General features: G+C 38.9%; 4 protein-coding genes across 4 annotated transcripts in view; 2 read left to right on the top strand and 2 right to left on the bottom strand.

The window, feature by feature from the left end:
• Nucleotides 1-12698, top strand: part of LOC135612151 (uncharacterized) — a 100296-nt gene extending 87598 nt beyond the window's left edge. Inside the window, exons 14-28 of the mRNA XM_065108029.1 lie at nt 5762-5809; nt 6041-6100; nt 6313-6360; nt 6599-6658; nt 6765-6815; nt 7250-7282; nt 8502-8564; nt 8803-8856; nt 9081-9140; nt 9307-9429; nt 10639-10698; nt 10988-11047; nt 11456-11515; nt 11659-11775; nt 12687-12698. Coding sequence (XP_064964101.1) covers nt 5762-5809; nt 6041-6100; nt 6313-6360; nt 6599-6658; nt 6765-6815; nt 7250-7282; nt 8502-8564; nt 8803-8856; nt 9081-9140; nt 9307-9429; nt 10639-10698; nt 10988-11047; nt 11456-11515; nt 11659-11775; nt 12687-12698 — 909 coding nt within the window. The remainder of the gene's footprint in view (nt 1-5761; nt 5810-6040; nt 6101-6312; nt 6361-6598; nt 6659-6764; nt 6816-7249; nt 7283-8501; nt 8565-8802; nt 8857-9080; nt 9141-9306; nt 9430-10638; nt 10699-10987; nt 11048-11455; nt 11516-11658; nt 11776-12686) is intronic.
• LOC135613519 (transcription factor TEOSINTE BRANCHED 1-like) lies at nt 947-3871 on the bottom strand. The gene is made up of 2 exons (XM_065110554.1): nt 3599-3871; nt 947-2014 (listed from the first exon to the last, which is right to left on the bottom strand). The coding sequence occupies exons 1-2, from the start codon at nt 3709-3711 to the stop codon at nt 973-975; spliced, it is 1155 nt and encodes a 384-aa protein (XP_064966626.1). The 5' UTR covers nt 3712-3871; the 3' UTR covers nt 947-972.
• A 67-nt stretch (nt 12699-12765) lies between the features above and the next one.
• Nucleotides 12766-16934, bottom strand: LOC135610261 (mitochondrial inner membrane protease ATP23-like). The gene is made up of 5 exons (XM_065104558.1): nt 16737-16934; nt 16523-16647; nt 14839-14976; nt 14630-14713; nt 12766-13126 (listed from the first exon to the last, which is right to left on the bottom strand). Exons 1-5 carry the CDS (start codon nt 16864-16866, stop codon nt 12992-12994), a joined length of 612 nt encoding a protein of 203 aa, XP_064960630.1. The 5' UTR covers nt 16867-16934; the 3' UTR covers nt 12766-12991.
• Nucleotides 16935-17571: 637 nt separating this feature from the next.
• Nucleotides 17572-19356, top strand: LOC135612148 (uncharacterized). The gene has a single exon (XM_065108020.1). The coding sequence runs from the start codon at nt 17572-17574 to the stop codon at nt 19354-19356; it is 1785 nt and encodes a 594-aa protein (XP_064964092.1).
• The last annotated feature ends 3738 nt before the right edge of the window (nt 19357-23094 follow it).

The raw sequence follows: 23094 nt of genomic DNA, 5'->3' as shown, positions 1-23094 counted from the left end.
ACGTTAAGAAAGTGAAGTTTCCAATAGGTAAGGACAGAAGGTCTCATCGCTAGATGGGAGATGGAGGTATTTTTACTGGCTTGAAAAAGAAGTCTATACTGGGACACAAAATGACTAGTTGTGTCTTTCTTTAGAGCCTAAATCAGAGGATAGGGATGTCCTTTTCTATCCAACTGAATGGGCTTAAGGCGTTTAGGTTAGGTTTAGCACTCTCACTTACATGGAAAGAGATGGGCTTGCTTATCCTAGCTGTAGTAGTTACACAGCCTAACAATCCTTCTTTTGAGCGAGCTCGCTGACAGAGGTAGGGACTGGATTGTCTGATTGAGTAGCAATGACAAGAGGAAGGCGAAGGCCTGCTTCAATGTATAGAGAAGGGTCAATCAAACCGCTTTTCGTCTGGGTCTGCTTTCTTCCTTTCGGCTAGCTCAAAAGAAGGCGAAGGCCTGCTTCAATACTCGCCCTTCTCTTCTCTTGTTTGAACTTTCTCCAAGGCGCAGAAAGAATGGGCTACGATGAGATAGAATGCAATAGAAACCGCTACTCTTAACGGTCAAAGCGAACCCTTTAATTCTGACATTCTTTATTCTGGAATTCGGAATGAATCAAATATCCCCGATTCGAACCTATGATGAGTCGGTTAACTGCCGAGCTTTCTACCACTGAGCTATCGATTCGAGGAACAATGGGAGATTATATCTCAGAGAGTTCCATTCCCGTTCTAAACCCATGGCCAATATGAACTCGAGGTTTCCTTAGTCACCCCAGTTACTTCTTCGTCCGGATTGAGTCATATGGAAGCCGTTCATTCTACTAGTTGAAGGCATGAGTGTGTGGTTACAGGGAGATAACTGAATCTTAGTTGTAGTAGAAACATGTCCCTACTATAGAAAAGCAATTCGAAATTAACGAAAAAAGGAACAGCACACATATCAAACTAGCAAAGAAGACGAAACAGAACTACAATGATAATTAAGGGGTTTGCGTTATTACAGATTCCAGCGATGTCAAGTACAAGGAAAGTGCGTCCACGTCCCACTCTTCTTCGAAGATGCCACCTGCGTCATTAATTGCCGTGGTATCCTGGCTATTCTCAAAGACCGGAATCAGCACTGGTCCACCTATCACTGGGACTTCATAGGCTGCGGCTGTGTCGCTGGCTACGTTCAAGCACCAGTTCGGTGCGCAAGATTCGTCTTCCTCTATATTAGCAAACTCCATCAATGAGTTCATATTGTTCAAGCTTGTTTCTTCCTTGATGATATCCAAGGAAGTCATCCTTTGCTTCTCCCTCGTCCTCTCTCTTGCTCTCGCCCTTGCCTTGGCCCTCGACTCCCTCGCAAGCGCTGAGTGGTACTCCACCTTCCTCGATGGCTTAACACCTCCTTTTCTGGCTTTGCTCTTCTTTACTTCCCTGGCTGCAACGGTCACGGTGGAGGACTTGTTCTTGGAGCTAGAAATAGCGGACGAATCCTGGCATACCAAAGCGGATGATTCACTTTTCGGGCTTCGGTTGCTGCAACCGCTATGTTCGGTTGAGGAAAGGGTGCCGAGCTCTTCGATGGCAGCTTTGGACACGGTGAGCAGCCATTGCACTGTCTTGCTGGCCTTGTCGAAGCCGAGCGTGTCCTGCAGTCGGAAAAAGCTCCGTGCCACATCGATGGAGAGCCTCATCCTTCGATCCCTCGGCCCATTTGCGGTAACTATCTTGCTGTGCCTGCATTTCCTCAGAGCCCTTTTGCGGCTACGACTGTCGTCGCCTTCCTGCCTCTCCACCGATGTGGCTGAATCACCAAGAGGAAGGCTTGGCCGAGTAGATGTTGGAGCCGCATTCGCGATGCCGATATTGGCGGAGGCTAAGAAGAGATCACGAAAGCCATCGGGACAAAAGATTGTCGGTGTGGAGGAGGGGAAGCAGGAGCTGTTGGGAAGAAGAAGATGAGGGTTGAACTCAAGTTGCTCGTTCGAAGACTGGTCGAAGATGTACTCGGGGTCACGGATCGGAAGCATTTTTCTGGTCAAAGCAAAATGTTATAGCAAGTAGTGTCAGGCTCATAAGCAAGTAAATAAAGCAAGGCTAGAAGCAAGGTATAGCATACTTTGAGTTAGTAATCAAAGAACGAGCGAGACCAAGGAAGCGAGAAAGCAGTACAAGAGTTTTTAGATCTGGTGTGAGTATCGACAGGGGCGGCCAAGTGCCAATCTATTTCAGGGGGCAACAAAATATACATTAACGTTGATAAAACCGACAACGTTAAGGTAAATAAACTTAAATGTTTCAGCTTCGTAATTATAGGGATACTAATATAACTCTTTAAAGTATAAGGATCGGAATACTAAAGTAGCTAAGTACGTATAGTAATCTATAATTAGGCCTCACAAATATACATTAAACAAATTGTACCAAGCTCCACCCTGATTACCAAACAAATATAATTAGGATTAGTTTGGATCAAACATGTGATTTATGTAAAGTCGACCTCGATTGACATATTAATTGAGTCAAAATCAATATAATACGAATCAATCTGGCCAACATGTTATATTTACATCAGCTTGGTGATCAAGAAATGCCACCCTTGCTAGTATTCGGATAATTAGCTCATATGGTCTACTTTAACAACTCCACATAGATAGTGTGCATGAGCCTAAACCACTCTGTCAACCGATACCAATTCTGGGCGTCGCCTGTTGCCATTTGGGCCATAACAAACTTGCAAGCAACAAAAAAATTACGGCAAATAAGAGATTTTATTGCATCCGATCATGCATTTGAAATATGTCCACAGACAACACAACCAATGTACACAATTTCTACCATTATGAAATATGCCCAAAGACACCGCATGTCTCTTGTGTTCTCCCTCAAGGTTTGCCCAGTTAATCCGATCAATCCTTACTGATTAATTGTAAAGCAATGATGTGCAGTTCAAAATGGCCAACATAAGGCAGGTTTCTTTCGTAGAGCGACAAAGACTGATGAATTGACTCATTAGTTCAAATCCTATTTTCACCACTTACCCTTAACAAAAAGAAAAAAAAAAGAATGATCGATATTAGTGTTTCTTACGTGCTCCTATCCCCACGTAATGCACAATATTGAAAGATTTGAAAGACTCCTAATCAACCAGAAGAAAAAAGATATGCCTACCATATATAGAACACAGGAGATCAAGATGATTAATACAAGTGGAACTAACCAAGAAACACTTCTTTAATGACTGAGTTAATGGTAGGGAAGGAAAGTCTAATCTAAGACAGCAGGTGTGAACTCTGAACTAATGGTACATGGACTGGTTAATTCTGCTGTGAAATGCAAATGGTACACCTTAAATAGAATTATAGGCTGGAATAGATTAGGAATAAAGAGTTCACCATGTGATTACTCTTTCTGAGCCTCCACCCACTACATCAGTACCATGATTAATCTTATTGCACGCAGACAAAGTTATGAGAGTAAAGTCACTTCTTACAAAGCGCACACAACCATGGAAAAAAGAAAGTTGATGTTACCTTTATTAATCTAGTTTATAGAATGATAGTTAAATCTTTTGAAGTAAAAAAGACATGTACAGAAATTTCCACATAGCAAACTAACCTCGATCTCATCTGAGACAGGTGTGCACTTTCGCAAGAGTGGAGCCTTTCCACCCACGGCAATTTTGCTAGGTGGAGAAGCAACATCTGATTACTGGCTACAATTTGGGGCATCACTAGATGGTCGAGCAACCTTGGGTTGTGATACCATGCTTAAACATGGAATATAAATTATCACAGTGAACTAATCATAATTTAAGGTTCATATTAGTGAGTGAGATCTACTAGATGTCAGAAGTAATGAAACATGAAAAAGAATAATGAAATGAGCATGTTCTTCTAATATGAATGTAAGCATATTATGATTATAAGTCATTACTTTAATGACTTTAACAATGCTAAAAATGTTGCACTTGTGTCTAGACTTGATAGAGTAGGAATCATTAGTACATTGCAAAATGTAACATGATAGCTACAATCATCATAGAGCCTAAGGATACAGAAAGTCGAAAACATTGTGCCTACGAAGCTGGAATATAACAATCAAAAGGTAAAATTTGTTTATCATCAGCAGCTATTTTCATACGAACTTAGTTTTTGTACCCGGGGGGGGGGGGGGTGTGGAGGGGGGGCGGCGGCGGGTGGGGAGGGGGCAGAAGAGATGGTTTGCCTGGAAGGCAGACTTACTCTTATTTGGGGGGGGGGGGGGGGGGTCGGGGCGGGCGGGCGTGCCCGGGGGGGGGGGGTGGTTGCAGCTTCAGCGTCTTGGCCGAGCGTGCTGGGGGCGGGCGGGGAGGGCGGCCAAGTGCCAACCTGTTGTCAGGCGGCAACAAAAACCGCCCGGGGGGGGGCGGGGCGGGGCGGGCGTGCGGGGCGTTGGGGGGGGGGGTGGTTGCAGCTTCGGCGTCTTGGCCGAGCGTGCTGGGGGCGGGCGGGGAGGGGGCGCGGGGCGGCCAAGTGCGATTCTGTTGCCGCCTGTAAAATTTATACTCTCACGTAAAGTTCTTGTTTCGACAATTCAAAATTGGGTGAAGGTTTTTTACTAATAAATCTATATTCAAAATCATTCCGAATGGATCAAATAACAAAGACAATGTTGATAAAGGGATGGCTTTTCCCGGATGAAATGAAACATTTGATTCATGTAACAGGAGAAAGATTTCCCATTCCTTAGCCGTAAAGATATGTGACCATGAAAAAGGGATTAAGTAGAACAGGATTGGCCGGGTGGTAGAGTCGTGGAAACATTTTTTATTTCATATTTTGGACCTTAGCTCCGTGGAACAATATGCTACTGCTGAAACATGGAAGAATTGAAAATTCTGGATTCATCGGTCATTATAGATAAGACTAACTAAGAGTGACATAGGTAGAAAAATTCGATTCATCTGCTGTGACATTGACCGATCCTATGATTCGGAATCAACAGATTCATTGTGGAATTTGTGAGTTGAATAAAGTAATAGTAAAAGTAAGTAAAAGATTAAAGTATAAGTAAAAGTAATAGTAATAAGAACTGTGCCGTGTAACTTCATTCAAAACTTAAATTACTTATGGACTTATACTTAAATATTAAATTAAGTATTTTCCTCACCTTTTCCTATATATGATTATATGTTTTGTTCATAATGCATATTGGTTTCTGGCTAGTCTCCAGTTATGGCTAGAGTTCCTGTTGGAGATGTGAAGTGTTGGCATTATACTCATTGATGATTTAGTTATGTGTCAATATGAATGGTATAAAGCATAACTAAGATTTAAATTGTATTCATCAATATTGTTTTAACATGTGAGGAATTCAGCTGATTTGTTAACTCTTAAATAGAAGTAGGTGGAACATATGCAGGAACACGTGGTTACTTTTAGCATATGAATGATCAAAATTGACTTGCCAATTTGTAAAGAATGTCAAAATTTCATAATCTAATGTGATATTGTTATGAATGAGTGATTATTTTCATTTTTTCTTAATTGTTTAAGACTATTAAAGCGGCACATAAGGGATCTGGTTCGGAAAAGATGGGTCAAACAACGTGCAAGGTGAGCAGTTTTTTTTTCTCCAACTGTTCTTTCAAGTTACTTATATTCATTTTGGTTTTCTTATCATTTTCGGTCACTATAATGAGTTTCTCACTATTGAAGTAGAATCTGTGAAATTCTTATTCATGTTATACTCTGTTTTTCCTTTAAAAGTGAATAATTGTATTGCCAGGAATTTGGAAAGGTTGGTGAGAAGGAAAAGAAAGTTGCCCAAAAGAGTTTCAGGCCTGAGGCCAGTTTTTCTACAACCATTATTAGTTCAATTGGCCTTTAATTTTCATATCCAGTAATATTTAAGTGCTGCTATCATGATTGATTCATTTTGTTTATTTCTTCAAGCATGCGATCATAAGAATTACGTTTGCTATTTTTTCTAAGTAGAAGTATGACTGCAGTCTACATTTTCCAATTTTTGTGTTGGTGTGACAAAGCTTTTGCTTTTCTTCTTTTTTGGTCTCCAAAGAATGCTGAAAAAAAGCAAAAGGGTACTGTACTAAGAAAGGTGGAGCAAACTGAGAAAAAGGTCAATATTCTTCTTATTGTTTCTTCTCCAACCGTTCTTTTGAGTTACTTATATTCATTTTGGTTTTCTTATCATAGACTTATTTTTCTTATCGTTTTAGGTAAATATAATGACTTTATCATTACTGAAGTAGAATCTGTGAAATTCTTATCCATGTTGCACTTTATATTTCCTTTAAAATTGAATAATTTAATTGCCTGGAACTTGGAAAGGTTGGTGAGAAGGAAAAGAAAGTTGCCCAAAAGAATTTCAAGCCTGAGGTCAGTTTATCTACAACCAATATTAGTTCAATCGGCCTTTAATTTTCATATCCAGTAATATTTAACTGCTGCTATCATGATTTGATTCATTTTATTTATTTCTTCAAGCATGTGATCATAAGAATTGCGTTTGCTTTTTTTTTTCTAAGTATGAAGTATGACTGCAGTTTATATTTTCCAATTTATGTGTTACTGTGACAAAGCTTTTGCTTATCTTCTTAATGTTTCTTCTCCAAAGGATGCTGAAAAAAAGCAAAAGGGTACTGTACTGAAAAAGGTGGAGCAAACTGAGAAAAAGGTCATTATTTTTGTTTGTAAGTGGATTTGTTTCTTATTATGTCTACCAATATCTAAAATGAAGTACTATTTTTGTTTTTATTTTCTCGTCAACCTCTTATTGACAGGCTGTTGAGAAAGAGGAACGGACTCCTTCCAAAAAGATGGATCAGGAGAAGGTCAACATATCTTTTTACTGCTATATTTATTTAAGTATTCATCTGTTTTAAATAAGTTTACATTTTCATAATAATACAGTAGCATTTTTTTTATGATTCTGGGTTTAGGGCTCGGAATTTATGGATTAATGTACCACACTGAGATGCATTGGTCCATCAAAGTCTTTATGAACCAATGTAATTAATGTAATACTTTAAAATCATGTTAATCTTAAAAGCCTTGTAAAATCATATCATATATCTCATGCTAGAAAGGAGAGATAAGATTTCTAACATTCTTTATTAAGAATGTAAATTTGGGTTGATTTATGAGTTTCCAAAAATTTTAAAAAATATCAATTTGTGCCTTTTTATAGAATTTGTATTTTCATATTATTTGGTATCTAAGTCTGGTTTGTGCTGCAATAGATGATGTTGTTGATCTTGATTTTCAGGTCACATTGAAGAAACAATGGAAGGTTGTTCAGGTAATACTTTGTTGGTGTCCTTTAGAATTTCTTTCATATAGATAGTTGATGTTATTTGTGCACATGCATTCTTTTGTATTTGGCAAGTCATTAAAATTGATTTATGCTGAAACATTCTATTTCCAAACGATATGCTTCTATCTTACTTAGGTGAGGTCCTTTTTTTTTTTATTGCTCCATTTCTGAATTGGTATGCGTAAACCCATATATATTTCAAGTTCATTACACTCCAACTTTGTTATCCCCGTCAGTTGTTTTTCCTTGAACCTTTACTTTCTTCTCATTATTGGTTGCAATTTGTAAAAGTTTAAAGCATTGGTTACTGATTGCCTTGTTGTTACTATCCAGACAATGGCATATGTGGCTATATCTTTCCTTTTAGCAATTAGCACACTCAGTTATCATTTTTCTCGTACTTGATTCTTATGCTTAAATGCTGCCATCCGAATGTAACAAGCAATTTAATATAGAAGACCTTGTACATGCTAAATCAGAAAAATGAAATATTTAATTGCCAGATTAAACTGAAGCAGAACACAGATCAAAAGTTTTTTTCTTGTATAAAAAATTTGTAGATATTATATTATGTGTGGTTCCCCTGTTATTTACTTGATACAAATGATTTAACATTTAAGTGATTCCAGACTAGGAAATTTTATTAAGAGTTCCTTTATCAAGCTTTAGAGGACTGTTGAGTGAAAATCGAATATTAAATATAGTATTTATGTAAGTATTTTTTGGTGAATTAAGAGAACTGATATGTTTGTTGAGCTGATTCTTAAGGCATGGCTTGAGGGGATGCAAGACATGCGAAGTATTAGACTATTAGTTTTTTTTTTGGCAAAGGATAAGTGACGAAGGCAGGATTCAAGCTCAAGACCTTGTGATATACTATCAAAGCCTTTACCACCAGCTAAGCTAGCTAACACCTTCGAAGTGTTAGTTTTATACTCCTATAGATATGAAACAGAGTTATGTAATGGTGTCATTGTGAACATTAAACAAGATACTTAAAGCTCTTCTTCAGTCAGGTCCAACATGATCGGCTGATTATCTTCCAATGTACCATTGCATTTGCATATGCAAGAAAAGTTAATTACTTTATTTTCTAGAAAAAATCATTATCATCTTGGCAATCTCCTAATATCAACACAGGTTTCTACTTTGGATTGATGTTATCGTTGATCATGTTCTCTCCTTTCTTGTCCTAACTATTTAGAAAGCCGCTAGAGAAGAGCATGAAGAATCTTCATTGATAATGGAGGTACAAACATCATGCAGAGTAAGCAATTTCACTATTGACTTTGTTCTTTTATATAAAGATTGTACAAGTATTCTTTCATGTTAGTTAGGTTTGTTTGGTTTTCCTGGACCCATAAATGTATGATGCTAGTGTAGGTTTTTTATGGCCTTTCAGATAATTGTAGTGATCTATTAGTCCTGGAGTATATGTTGTAAGGTTCTTATTGGAATAGTACCTTTATTTGCTTTGATGTGGAATATTTGAAATTCTTGGAAAGGTTGATGAGAAAGAAAAGGAGATTGCCCATAGCTTCATGCAATTAAAATGTGAGGTAACATTTTCATAAAATCTTCTAATTTATCATTGGTTTATTAATTCAGAGGTCTAGTTTTGTTTAAAGGGCTACATTTTTTATTACTTTTTGTCATGTGAACATAAGGATGTATGAATTGAGCATATTTTCCATTTCTAATTATGAATTGACTTAAATAAGTTAATTGGCTAGTACCGATGTGGTGTTTTTTCCCTCTTATTCTTCTTGTTTAAACTTTAAAGAAAACAGAGGAAAAACAAAAGGCAATCCTCTTAAGAACAGTGGAGCAGACAGAGATAAAGGTCAATAATTTCATTCTTAAATTGCTCTTTCATTTTATTTTGTATTTGTTTAAAATGAAACAATTGAGCCAAATGGCCCAAATCATACAAGGCTATATTCTTTTAATGCCTTCTAATTTTGTGACTTGAACTGATAATTTGTTTAATTCTTTTGTGGACCTCATAGGCTGCTGAGGACAAGCAATCTTTTCCAGAAAGGATAGAGCATGAAGACAAGAAGGTCGACATGCTATCATTACCAGAGGAGAAACAAACTCTTTCCGGAAGATCAGAGCAGCAAGATTACAAGGTCAGCATTTTTCCATACCATAAGTCCACTGTTATGGTCACCAATGATGCTAGCCAAGGTGATGGAAATACTAGAGGTCGGGCTCTAAGGGTGGAGTTGGCCAATTATTCTGGTGGTGGTCATGATAATGATGATAATATTTGTGGTAGCAATGGTTGCAGCGTAGTAGCAGGACAGAAGTGGTAATGGTGGTGGTGGTAGTGGTAAAGTTGCTGCAATGGCAGTTATGGTGGTGATGACAATGGCAGTGGTAGTGGGTACTGGTGGTTCCAATAGTGGTGGTAGTAACAGTTTGGTAATTGTAGCAGCAACGATGATGACTGTTGTAGTGGCTGGTGGCAGTAGCAGTGGTGGTCAGTTGTGGCAGTGACTTGCAGTGGTGTTAGCATTAGCTGTGGCAGGGTCGGAGGTGATGGTGATAAATAGAAGGTGGTTGGTAGCAATTTGCATAATTACAAGTGGTGAATCTCAGGATAAAGAGAGATTCTATCAATAAATCTTTTATAGGAAATTGAAAGATCTTAACCTCTTCTTCTAAAAGGAAATTCTGACTTCTCCAAAGATTTACTTGAATGATGTTGCCAAACACCTGGAATTTTATAAAGGTTTAATTTTAATTTTGGCTTTTTGCTTTTTAAGCTACAGAAGACCTTTTGGATAACTAAACCAAACATGTCCAGAGAGTCCTAATATGTTATAGTTGTTAGTTGCTATAACATGTATTTGGAGACTTCTAAGTGTCTCTTTTGGGATCCTTTTTGTGGATTATTAAGTTGTAATTTTTTATTACTACTATAAATAACAGCTTTATGTCCAAAATCCCAAATGATTAAGCTTGGGATGTTATCTTTAAGTTATGCAATGAATTTAGCTCGGTTTTGTAGATATTAGCTTTCCTCTTCCCTATTAACGTACCGACATTTTGCTTGTTCTTTTGGATTTTCCATATTCATATTATCATTCTCATCTGATTTAGTTTTCATTTAAAATTACAGCACAAATAGATTTCATGAGAGAAGAGAAAAAACTTAAAAGTCTGTTACAGAAGAAACAATCACATGAATCATTATATCAAAAAGGATGTTGGTGGTTTGGGCTACCCAGAGGAACGTTTGCAACTTTGCATTTCCAGTCATTTTATATAATGCTATAAGCCTCTGATATGGTGTAAATTTGCTTGTTATCTGTTTCTTAATCTTCATAGGAAAGGCTGCTAGGGAAAAGGGTAAAGAAGCCACGTCAGAAAAGGGTGAACAGACAGAATTCAAGGTAATTTTAAAGCCTATGTTTGTGATGTTGTGTTGTTTATAATTTATACATTGGATAAAGTTCTGTATTGTAGACCAACCTTTAGATATTTGTTTTTCTCCTCATTATTGACATAACCACTTGTCTTTTTTTCTTTTGGATTTTCCACGTTCATATTATCATTCTCATCTTGTCAGTGATTTGAGCCACCTAGAGGAACTTTTGCATTAATATCATGTTATCTTACTGCCATGGACCTTATATGGTGTAAATTTGCTTGTTATTTTGTTCCTAAATCTTCATATGAAAGGCTGGCACAGAGGAGGGTAAAGAAACTACTTTGGGAAAGGGTGGCCTGATAGAACACAAGGTAAGTCCAGGAAGCTATAATTCAGATTTTTTTTTTATTTATGCAACAAATTAAGTTTGGTTTTGCGGAATGACTTTTAGATACTAGCTTTTCTCTTCCACATTGACCTGCCTACTTGTGAACTTTTTTTTTTTTAGATCTTTCACGTTCATAGCATCATCCTCATTTCATTTAGTAATGTTTAGAAATTACATTGCAATTAGAGTGCATGAGAGAAGAGAAAAACACTCAAGATTGTGAAAGAAGAAACAATCCTGTAAATCATTATTTCAATAAGTACAGGATGTTATTGGTGATTTGTGCCACCTAGAGGAACTTTTACATTACTATTCGTTTTACTTAATGCTACAGGCCTCTGATATCTTGTAAATTTTTTTGTTATTTTGTTTCTGAATCTTCATATGAAAGGCTGCTATGGAAAAGTGTAAAGAAACCACTTTGGAAAAGGGTGGACAGATAGAATGCAAGGTAATTTATAGATTTCCATGTATTTTACGTAGCTATTTTTGATCATTTCACACACAACTGTAAGAAATATGCACATGTCACAAACATGATTTTGTGAAGTAATTTTTGAATGCAATGTAAGTTATATATGATAAATTCTGCAGTTTTACACAATGCCAGGAGGTTGTAAGTATGGGAAATCCTGCAAATATGTTCATTCTCAAACGAAAATGGAAGGCAATTCATCAAAATTGAACTTCGTAGGCCTTCCAATTAGACTGGTAAGCGTGCTATTTACTTTCATACATTATGTTTATATTTATAGAAGATATCTAACTCTATTTATCTCAATCTCATTGATTTTATATTTATAGAAGAAAGTATCAAAACAATAAGCAAAAAAATAATTTCAATGTTCCGATTATGTTTTTGATGGTGGTGGATAACGAGATCGTTGGGGTTACGAGTGAATGTTGTGGATGAGGAGGGAGAGCGACTACGAGATGTGAGACAAAAAGAGAGGAGGAAGAGGACGATGCAGATGTCGGCGTTGCTCGATAATTACGTCGATGCATATGCAAATGCCGAGCAACCCTTTTGTCGCTTTGCATTTACGTTGACGTCGAAGTAATTGCCGAGCGATGTCAACATAGATGCAGAGCGACAAAAGGGTCGCTTGGCATTTGCATGCATTGCTCGACAATTATGTTAATGTTTTTCTACATCGGCATTGGCGTCGATGCAGATGCTGAGCAATCCTCTCACTGCTCTGCATCTACGTCGACGCTGACACAGTTGCTTTGCATCGACATTGGTGTTGATGCAGATGCTGAGCAATCCTTTCACTGCCCTACATCTACGTCTACGCCGACACAATTACCAAGCGACACCAACGACATCTAAGTCTTCCTCTTCCTTTTATCCTTTTATTTCACCTCTCTTGATTGTTCTCCATCCTCATTCACAATAACCACTTACGATCTCCAACGATATCATCGTTCATCATCACCAAAAATATAATTGTATAGTTAAAATTACTCTTTTATCTATCATTTTTTATATTTTCGTCAGTAAAACTAATGACCTAAATGTTTTCCTGTGAGGAAATTAATATCAAACAAACGGTGGCGGTTAACCATTGTATCTCGTCTGTCTGTCTGTCGTGTTAACAAGTTCCATGTATTGTATGCAGCAAGCTATCTAGCTAACAATGATCCCTGGACATATCCATCTGTTTGATGCAATGAACGTCTTTGCTTTACCCCCATGAATTGGTGTACAGGATCACAATATCAATAAATGAGCTTCCAACATATAAAAATCAGCATTTCTGTTCAAGTCGATGACGTAGGCACCGATGACGTAGGCACCGGGTGAACAGAGAAAAGGCCGATGTCCAAGACTTCATAGAATTACCAACCAATGGATGGAACAAACGAATTCCCACATGAAAGAGCAATAGTGGGATGGTTCAAGTGATGCAGTTTAGAATTGAATCTACGGAGCTCTCTCGAAGGGGTAAGTGTCATTGTAGCAGATATCCCAGACAGCTTCGACGGCATCCCTTGCAGCTGCATCTGAGCAGTGTGGATTAATTTGGACCGACTTTAAAGCCCGCCTTTTGACACATTCCTTTAAGCATTCCAAGCAGAGGCAAGCAAAGTAAGAATAAATAGTGATTTAAGCAACTCTAGGTCAGAAATCATAACCATTATCATATAACAACAAAACTTGGTATGCTGAGAAATCAAGAAAACAGAAAATGATCTGGACAAATAGATTGCATCGATCAGCAAAGAAGGTTTGTGCCACCAGAATAAACAGATAAGCATAGTACCACCAACTGGAGGAGCCAGCTTTATTTAGCTCGCTAGATTGTCTACATTCAGGTTTCTAGAAAAATTAAATCAATAAAAAGATGAGTGTTGTTTTATCTTATTTACACTGCTCGATATTTTGGCGAATTCGATGAGAGTAAAACATAAAAACCATAAAAACCAGCATCAGCTATCCATCAGTAAATCAAAGTCTTTGGTGTTCTCTATGACAAACTCCACAAATTTCAATTTGTTAATGTTTGCAAGGGAATAAACATGAGAATCTATGGATTTTCTAAGTTGTTGCAAATGAAACATTTATTGGATGACCTCATTCCCCATGTATTAGAGAAAGCTGCAGGGTGGGTATGGCAATATCCATTACTATTTCTATCTGGGTCCAAAATAAAGATCCAAGCCGGGTAGTTATGATTGAATCTGAGGATTTAAATATCACCAGCATTCCTGGCATCATCAACGGCTGCATGATTCGTAGCCATGACAGACGCATTTCCATTATACAAGATAACAGAGAAAAACACCTCTTTAACAAGACAGCATAGAAGATCAAGATGGCCAATGAAGGAATTAAGGGAGTAAAAACCACCACACATCTGATGAATCACAGATGATGATGACAGTGCTACTGATCCAGCTTTGTCAACCTCAATGGAGTGATTCAGGCATCAGTTACTCCGCACACAGACACTAGCACAAGGGAAATGCTCGTTGTGAGGATGGGGCAACACAGGTTGACATCATGATAAGAGAAGGAAAAAAATGGTTAATATGGAGTGTTGGCTGAGTTAGCAAGGACTGAATGTCCCATTTAGGCAATATGCCTAAGAACCAAGTAGCTGCCATCAGCACTGCATATTTCACAATAATTAGGTCTGTGGAACGATACACAGGAGACTGATGCCATTCAGTACAGTTATCCTTGAACCAAACCATAATGAGGTTAATGCATCTCCATGCGATGGGACATGTATATCTAACTTATCACTTCCGGAAGCAGTAGACTGCACTTAAAGCACATAAACTTAGTAGATTGACTGCCCGCATATCCATAGAAGCTTTTCAGAACATCACTAACATCCGGTAAACTATTACCAATTAACAAGTAGCAACATGACTAGTTAAATTACTTATACATATGTGCTCATTATAACAATAAGTTGCAATCAATATTATCAACATAGATATTCAAAATTTGCAGAATATGTTTGTAATATAATGGAATCAAGCATATTGCAATTCTCATGCTCTGAGAATAAAAGAAACTGATCATCTAAGATCCAGAACAAAAAAAACTCACTTGTTCATGACCTCGTATTTTCATGAATCCGCGTAGCAGTTCGCGTTTGTAGTGGCAATCACCACTCAGGTGATTAGCACGAATCTGAATGAACACGAAGGACACTTGCCTATTTATACTGTCTCACAAGAAAAGACAATTGCATACTTTCCTGCTAAAAAAATGATTATGAAATACAAAACTTCTGCCTTTCTGAAGCTTCACTTTACCTCAGAGCAAGCATGATGATAACAATTTTTCCAGTTGATGTTCTTTGCACGGCAATCATCATAAGCATGGATCAACTCATGAATAAGGACTTGATTTATTTCATCTTGGAAAGTCATATGATTGCAACAAATTGCTATCTGAAATGATTGGGAAAAAAACTTGTCAAAAATAGAAAGTAATTCTTACCTAATTATCACAACAAGGATAGTTACAATTGTAAAACTTAAATTATAAACTATAATAGGACTGCGGCAGGGTTCTGAATACCATATTGTACCAGTGTACCGATCAGCTATCGGTACGATACGTACCAAGCTGTACCGCGCTATACCGACACACGATACACTAAGGTAAACCGATGTACCACTCGTATCGGTCCTCTATCAGACCGATTCATATCGCCCGTACCGAACGATACGGTACGGTACGATATTGCAAACCATGGACTGCAGAACTACTTAACATCTCAAAATATGAACTGTGATCTTGTGGGCCGATTCCACAAAGGAAATTAATGTATTAGAAGTTTTGCTTTGATAGTTTCATTTAAATTAGTTAACAAATTCAGTTTGAGTTGGATTGTTAGATGTTTTTAAATTATTTCATCTTATTTTTAAGTCTTCATTAAGGTCCTACATTTAGGATGAGCTTTTTCAAGTCTGAACTTCGAAAGTCCTAGGAGCTTGTGAAAGATGTTGACTCTGATTTCATTATGTTTCTAAAAGTTCTTGTTTATCCCCAAGTCAATTTTGCACAAGGAAGAAAATTAAGCGACTGATGTAACTCATTTTGTCACACATCGAATCTATTTTATGAATCATCATCATCATCAACAACAGTAACAAATTTAGTAAGCATGAAGAAGATGATTATGTCCACTATGGACCAGAAGGCTACTAAAATAAATCCAAGTCTAGTTATTTTCAATTTATAGTCAGATTGACAACCAAAAAAGCTCTATTCAGACCACTTCATGCCATCGAGCGGTCTTAGAGGAAGCAGCATTAGCTTCTAACAGAAGTTCTATGGCCATTTGTCTACCACTCCTGATGCCACTGATATGTATTAGCTCATCATCATGCCATAGCATTCAAAATCTCCTTTGGACATGTCCAAGCCACCTCCCTTCAATCCATACTGTATTGGCATTATGTCTAAACCGTCGCCAATATAAATATTTTCATTCCACTTTCAGTACCATCCTCATCCTATAAAATGCCCACTATTTTGAATCATCTAATTAATTTCTTTGGTTTCACTATACAGTCGAGTCCGCATTATGTAAGTTCATTGAGGTTTGTTCCCCTTTTTGTTCTATGGGTTGATGATTTGTCCTTGGTTGTCAATCAAACCATTATTAGTTAAAACCTTTAATTGGAGAGCTTTACTTAGTTTGAGCTTCTTTTGCACCTGAAAAGAAATACTAGACATAAATCACGTCAAGAATTGGTCCAAAAGTTTCCTCTACATCAAAATTAACAAAAGAGCCAAAAGACTGAGATATGCCAGCGGCTAATACTATAGCAAGAACTAAAAGCAAATGAGGCAGAATGCTCCAATACCGGTCAGTAAATCTCAACTGAGAAGTGAAAAACATCAAAGAATTAAGGATATAAAAACTAGTCAGCTACTTTGTGAGAAGAAGAAGAAGAAGAAGAAGAAGAAGAAGAAGAAGAAGATAACCCCTTTGCCGCTGGTATAACCGCCGGCGAAGCCCTGATCCTTGCAGTTGAGCGGCATAAGGAGACGCACCCAGACCGGGCATCCGGCGTCTATCATGTGCTCCCTCAGAAACCTCACCTTGGGATCTGACCACAACCCAAAACATCACCAGAAGTCAGTTGTAATCCAAGAACTCAACGCATCGATTCAAATTCGTGCTACGCATGGTTCGCACGGTCGAGGCTCTTGTTGATCTTGTCGACGCACTGCCTGATCGACATCCCGCCGTAGCGTGTGCTCGCCTCCACGCCCGTTCTCGCGTCCGGGACGGGCACGCCCTCTGCCGCCGCTGCCGTCTCCTCCATCGAAGGTGAGAAGAGACGACGGTGGAATCGCTCCTATTTGTTGGAGCGCCGCGATCGCACGAGTCGAAGGGTTTAGCTTTGGGGCTTAAGAGCACGCATCAGTCATTACCACCTTTCTACTCCTGTTTGTTTCGTCTCGACCAATCTACCCGTGTCACGATTGGAACAGAGCAGCGGGTCCCAGACACAACGTTTGAGTAAAAGGTATGTATTTTGGTTCAGTTTGCATAGGATCTTCTAAAATGTCGCCTTCATGTCTTGTCTCTTATTTATTCCATAATATGGTTAATTAGCTTCTTTTCATATATAATCAAAATTAATTTTAAGTATATGTCTTATTTTTAAAGAATCATATATATATATATATATATATATATGTGCTTTCCCAACCTCTACTATTCAGGCAACATTAATGTGCTTCATAACCATTCCATGAACTCCCAACATTTATGTTATGTTTCAGCAGGACATAAATGAAGGGTGGGCTGCTGCTCTCTCAGACATTATTTCAAACAGATGGCGTGTGGTTGGTGCCCCAAACTGCTCACTGCTCCTCTTTCATCCGCAAGTCCTTTCCCCTTGGTCGAATTTGGTCTTGTTTTTAGCTGCTTGACGTCCTGTTTTATCATAATATGAAAGTTTCGACGGGTAGGAAGAAAATATTTATTTGATTTTTTGTTACCTGTGCAGGATTTAAATGCATTGATGGATTCGGAAGAGCAGTTGGATTACGGCGACGAGGAGTATGAGGAGGATGGCTACGACCATCCTTACGATGATGTTAATGTCGGCCAGGGTGTCGCCGGGCGTGCCATTCCTTCCGGGAATGGTGGGTTACCAGATCGGGTGGCGGATGGGCCGACCGGCCTGGGCGTTCCCGTAGTTGGGCCGGACGGAAATAGATCCGAATCTGGCAGTGGAGCTTTACAACCTGAACTGAAGTCTGGTAGTCTTTTGCCTGGTGACGGTCCCGATGGTTTTCCTCGTAGAAATAACAGTGCGTCGGATGCGGTTCGAGAGAGTAATGGGGGGAGAATAGGCTTCCGAGGCAATTCCGCTTTGGCGCCATTACGCTCCAAGATCAGCGTAGATCCTAAGTTCGGCAATGCATCTTCGTCGCTGCCATCAGATCCGGGCAATGACGGTGCCAAAAGCCAGCCACTGATGCCTCCAAACCCACCGGCTATTGCTACTGGGGATCGTCCGATGACCGATAATAGTTTGAGAACAGACGGCGGCCGAATGGATGACAATGGCTCGACGTTGCTCTTTGTTGGGGAGCTGCATTGGTGGACTACCGATGTTGAGCTTGAGAGTGTGTTGTTGCGGTATGGGAGAGTAAAAGAAGTCAAGTTCTTTGATGAAAAGGCTTGTGGGAAATCTAAAGGTTACTGCCAGGTTGAGTTCTACGATTCTACCGTAGCAGCTGCCTGTAAAGAGGGAATGAACGGGCATGTGTTTAATGGTCGGCCTTGTGTGGTGGTGTATGCTTCTCCTCAGACTCTGAAGAAGAAGATGGGTGTGGCTCACATGAACAAGAACCAAGCTCAAAATCATGCTCAAACTCAGGGGAGGAGACTAATGAATGAGGGAATCAGTCGAGGCTGCAGAATTAATCATCAGAATGGTGATGGGGGAACGAACCTTGGTAGGGTTGGCTTGGGGGGTCGAGGCAGACAGAGATATCAAAATAGAGGCCAAGGCGGCACTGGATCAATGAGGGGAAGAGGTGGTGTCAGCTCAAAGGGCGTGGGCTGGGTGATCGGTGGCCTTCAGGCGATGTTTCAGCAAGGACTCGCAAGGCCTGGATTTGGCAATCTTGCTGGGGACTTGATACATTCACAGGGTCTGATGGGTGCAGTTTTTGAACCAGCATACTTCGGTAGGGGAGGTCCTTCTGGTGGCTTTTCCGGTCCTGCTTTCCGGTCAATGGTGCCTCCATTCCATGCAGTGACACCACATGTAAACCAATCATTCTTTGGCTGTGGGGTAGCTGGAGCTGGGATGGGGATGATCAGAAGCAGTGGGATGGAAGGCCACTCCACAGGGATGTGGACGGATACAAGCATGGGTGGGTGGAAAGTTACAGATAATGGAAGAAGGATGAAGGAATCAAGGTATGGTGGGGATAATTGTGTTTCTGACTATGGACACAAGGAAGTGTCCCATAAGAGAACTGGCAGATCAAATATTACACAAGATAAAGAAGAGGATCCAGAGCATGACTGGTCAGGAAATTTTGAAAGAGGGCATCTTTACAGGATGGAAAAAGACTGGGACAGGTCTGATAAGGAGCACTCAAGGGAGGAGAAAAATGGACATAGAGACCACGAGCAGAGAGATCAGGATTACAACAATGAGGATACCTTGGACAGGAGTAGTTCCTCTTCAAGGTCCCAAAGCAATTTTAGGATGGCACAAGAGGTTGACCATGGGTTTGGTTTGAGGGAAGCAGACTATGGGAAGAGACGTCGCATACCTTTGGAGTAAAGATCACCTTGTGGGTGCAGGCATCCTGATGGTTGGCTACTGCTACTTCTCACTGGTTTTGCTGGTGGCTTTTGACATGCAAGCCAGATCTGAGGAAAAAATTAAGTTAAAGATAGTGCTATACATTTGATACTGTCAACTTCTGTTGTTGCTTAAGGACATGCCTTGCTTCAAGAAACCAATATTTGTGTGCCTGAGAAGCTTGTTAGTTTTCCATAGCTTGTAGAAACTTCTGGAGCTTGGCCATTTACTGGTTGCAGCTTTGGCCAAATTCATCTTAAAAATTGACATACTACATAAAACATACAACCTAAAGACACAATTTCCTTTACTCAATGCAATTATGAATGTGCAGTTGGTATAGTCTATTTATTTTTTTGGATTCTTCTTTACTTTTAGCCAAACAGTATAGCTGTCTAAAGACATATCCTGTGGACATGTGCTTCTTAAAGACATACGTTTTACATTTTCAAGTTCAAAGTGATAGACTGATGAGTGTTGATGGATCTTATTAACTACCAGTTGCATATGTCTTTTATAAGGCCTGACTTCCAGTTGAGATTGGTTGATCCCCAATCTCATGTATGTCAAAGTCTCATATATAAGCTTTATGAAGTCAGTTGGATTTGCTTCTATATATTACTTTCATGTGACTTCTGTCTAATTACTGCTATTGAAATAATGCTGATGTGTTCTGCATCATCTTTTAAACCACTTCGCTTATAAGTGGGAATTGTTTGTACTTTCTTGTATCTTTTGCTTTTCCTTGTAACTAGTTTTTTCTTTCCTTTTTAAGGACCAGTTCCCTGTTATGTCATGTTTTTTGATCAGATGTTTCTAGGGCATCTATTACTGCATAAAAATATTTTTTTGGCCAGATATTTCAGCTAGGTTTTTTCTACTTGGCTGTCCAGATGTTTTGTGCTCAGCTGGCTATGTTTCTTTGGAGAACATATTCCAAACTTCCACGAAATCCTATTCTTGCAGTAAGTCTGTAGAAACTATGATGACCAGTCCCATGGAAGTTATATCATCAAACTAGCAGTTTGTCTAGGTTATGCATACAAAATATGTGATTCATGAATAGGTACATTCATCTGCACAGATACATCTCTGTATATTACATTCTGGATGTTTCCCATTGGAAGATATTACGTTAATCTTACCACATAGTGTAACATATCATATGCCTTTATTTTCTTTTTTGTTCTAGTTTGTCTTCTGGTGTCTGCTCCAGTTTAGTATTGTTTATTTGCTTATGGTGGATGTCTTATGCTTATCTTCTTTGATGCTGGGGCATACACTAAGTTTTATTTTCTATTCTCTTAAATGACACAAATGGGGACAATATACATGCATACAAGTATGTTCCGACAAATTCTTCCTGTTCAAGTCATTTCTCTTTCAAAATAATTATCTCTCGACAAACATGAAGCTCCTGTTTTCAAGATGTGATTGTATAGATGATACAATCTCAAAGTGTCTGCCTTAATTATGTTTCACCAGTGCATTGTACTTCTGCAATTCTGCATGATCCTTCAAATTTGCTAAATGTCCTGAATCCTCTATTTTGTCTGACCTTGAAATAAAGAAAAGAGGTGGATGACAGGTTGGCTTTATCAGTGCATCAAATTCAGTTGTATAGCACTAACTTGTTTGTTGTAAGAGGCTGCTTAGGTTGTATGAGTCAGAGAGTCAAGGGACAAAATGGATAAAATATTTTAAAAATTACTCATGTAACATTGCTAAAAGCTTTTGATTAATCATGTAATCAGCTATTTGAACCTTCTTTTCCATATCAAGCAGAATCTTAAGAAAGTAATTGTTGCTATTAGCCGTTTGTGAAGGGTGCATCAGTTAGATCCTGAAATTGGTTATTTTGTAGAATCTGCACTGACCTAAACTCTTGGACATATATAATTCATTTATTGAAATTTATTCACCAAATATAAAATCTACCACATCAAATGATGGCTTCAAAAGCTTAGTTTGACAAAGCTTATAGCTACTTCAAAAGGTTATAATTTACTCCGACTATTATGTGTGTGCCTGTATGTTTTTATCTTATTTGAAAGTCGATTCAAATTTGAATTTTAATGTGGTCTTCTCTTCTTATATCAGTCAAGGAAGAGATCATTGATCTAGGCAATAAATAATTTGTTGTGATGGTAACTGAATCAGACTTTACGAGATCAAGTGCATGTCGTTGGTGCCATTGGTTGCTACATGGTCTGGAAGGTTTCTAATTTTGCTGTTGCTACCTGGAGCACAATCTGCAAGACTGCATGATCTGTGGCATCACCTTGTTGTTATGATGTATAGTTTCTTGTTGTTTATGTCATCAAAGACTTACATCAGCATCACTGTATTGTTTATGTCATCAAAGACTTGCTTCAGCATCACTGCATCAGCATGTAGGATTACTCAGGTCTTAAAGAACTTGTTATAGAGCTCATAGTGTTACACCTGTTTGTGGTTTGTCAGATTTGCCATATTAGTGTTGTTGCAGCCGAGAAACTTGAGAATTTGTTTCCATGTTTTGTTCTGTAAAATGTTCTGCACTTGTATATCATGTATCGGTCGATGCCCGAGCATACAAAGAACTGTAGCTAGACAACCAATCAATTGCTTTTCTCTGTTCTCTTCCTTGGGGAGCAGATATGAATTATACATGTATTGTATTGTGTGTTTAAGTTTGTGAATTTTTTTTTATTGTCGATCAATCATTTCTCTTCCTTCTATCAGTTATGCATGTCTTATATTGTCCTCTAAATTTGTGAAATATTTTGATTGTTGTGCAGTTCATGATATGTTAGTCTATAGATTTCTGCCTGTAAATATGTCAAAACAAGTGCCTTGTACATTTTGTTCCTTGTTCCTCATAGTCTGCAGTCTTTTGATGTCATTTTTTCCCCCCTTCTTCTCAGGAAAATTTCTTTGTGGTCATTTAATCTGAATTAACATGCTCTTTTTGGGAAGTCGTTTGATTTGATTAATTGACAGCTCGGAGATGGAAACACTTTTTTGAGTTCGTGTGACTCATCTGAAGGTTTCCAAAACTCGTATGATCTTTCTTCCGTTAAAGTTTCTTTGACTTATTAGTTGACTTGTATTTACGTTAATTGATTTGTTGTTGTTGTGTATTAAATAGTGTGTTGTGTTGTGTCTTTTAGTGCGACACAATTATTTTCTATTGATTGCTTTTGCGTTGGTATTTTTATTCAGTAAGTGGGACCCGCCGCTGCGGGTTGGCCGAGTCTTCATTCTCTGCGGAAAAATACTATTTTTTCCTACTCGGTTTCGTACCCTGATATTGGTTCGTCGTCCGCTGGGACCCGGCTGCAGCTTCGGCATCTTGGCCGAGCGACCAAACACGCGAATGGGGGGTGCTTCTGGAGTGAACGGTTAGGTGGGACCCGCCGTCACTGAGTCTTCGTTTCTCCGCGGTCAGGGCTACAAGGTGGCGTACCTTGACGGTGGTTGGCGCTGGTCCGCGGGACCGCGTCGCCGCTCCGGTCACGACTCGGTGGCAGGCGTTGAGCTAAACCGGTGACGGGCAGTCAAATATGGTGTTGCACTCGAGGGATCAATGCGGCAGCTTGGGATCGAACACGGTTCATGGTACTGCATTCTGCTGGCCGGTTCTCGCGTGGAGGCTTGAGATCGACCGGGCTCTCGTGTTTGGTCGCTGGGACAAGAGACGGCCCATACAGTTGAATCTTAATCGCTAAATCATCG

The sequence above is a fragment of the Musa acuminata genome, chromosome BXJ1-2 (assembly GCF_036884655.1).
Source record: "Musa acuminata AAA Group cultivar baxijiao chromosome BXJ1-2, Cavendish_Baxijiao_AAA, whole genome shotgun sequence".
Lineage (NCBI taxonomy): Eukaryota > Viridiplantae > Streptophyta > Magnoliopsida > Zingiberales > Musaceae > Musa > Musa acuminata.
Note: the sequence above shows the minus strand (reverse complement) of the source record. Positions and strands in the feature narration are given on the sequence as shown.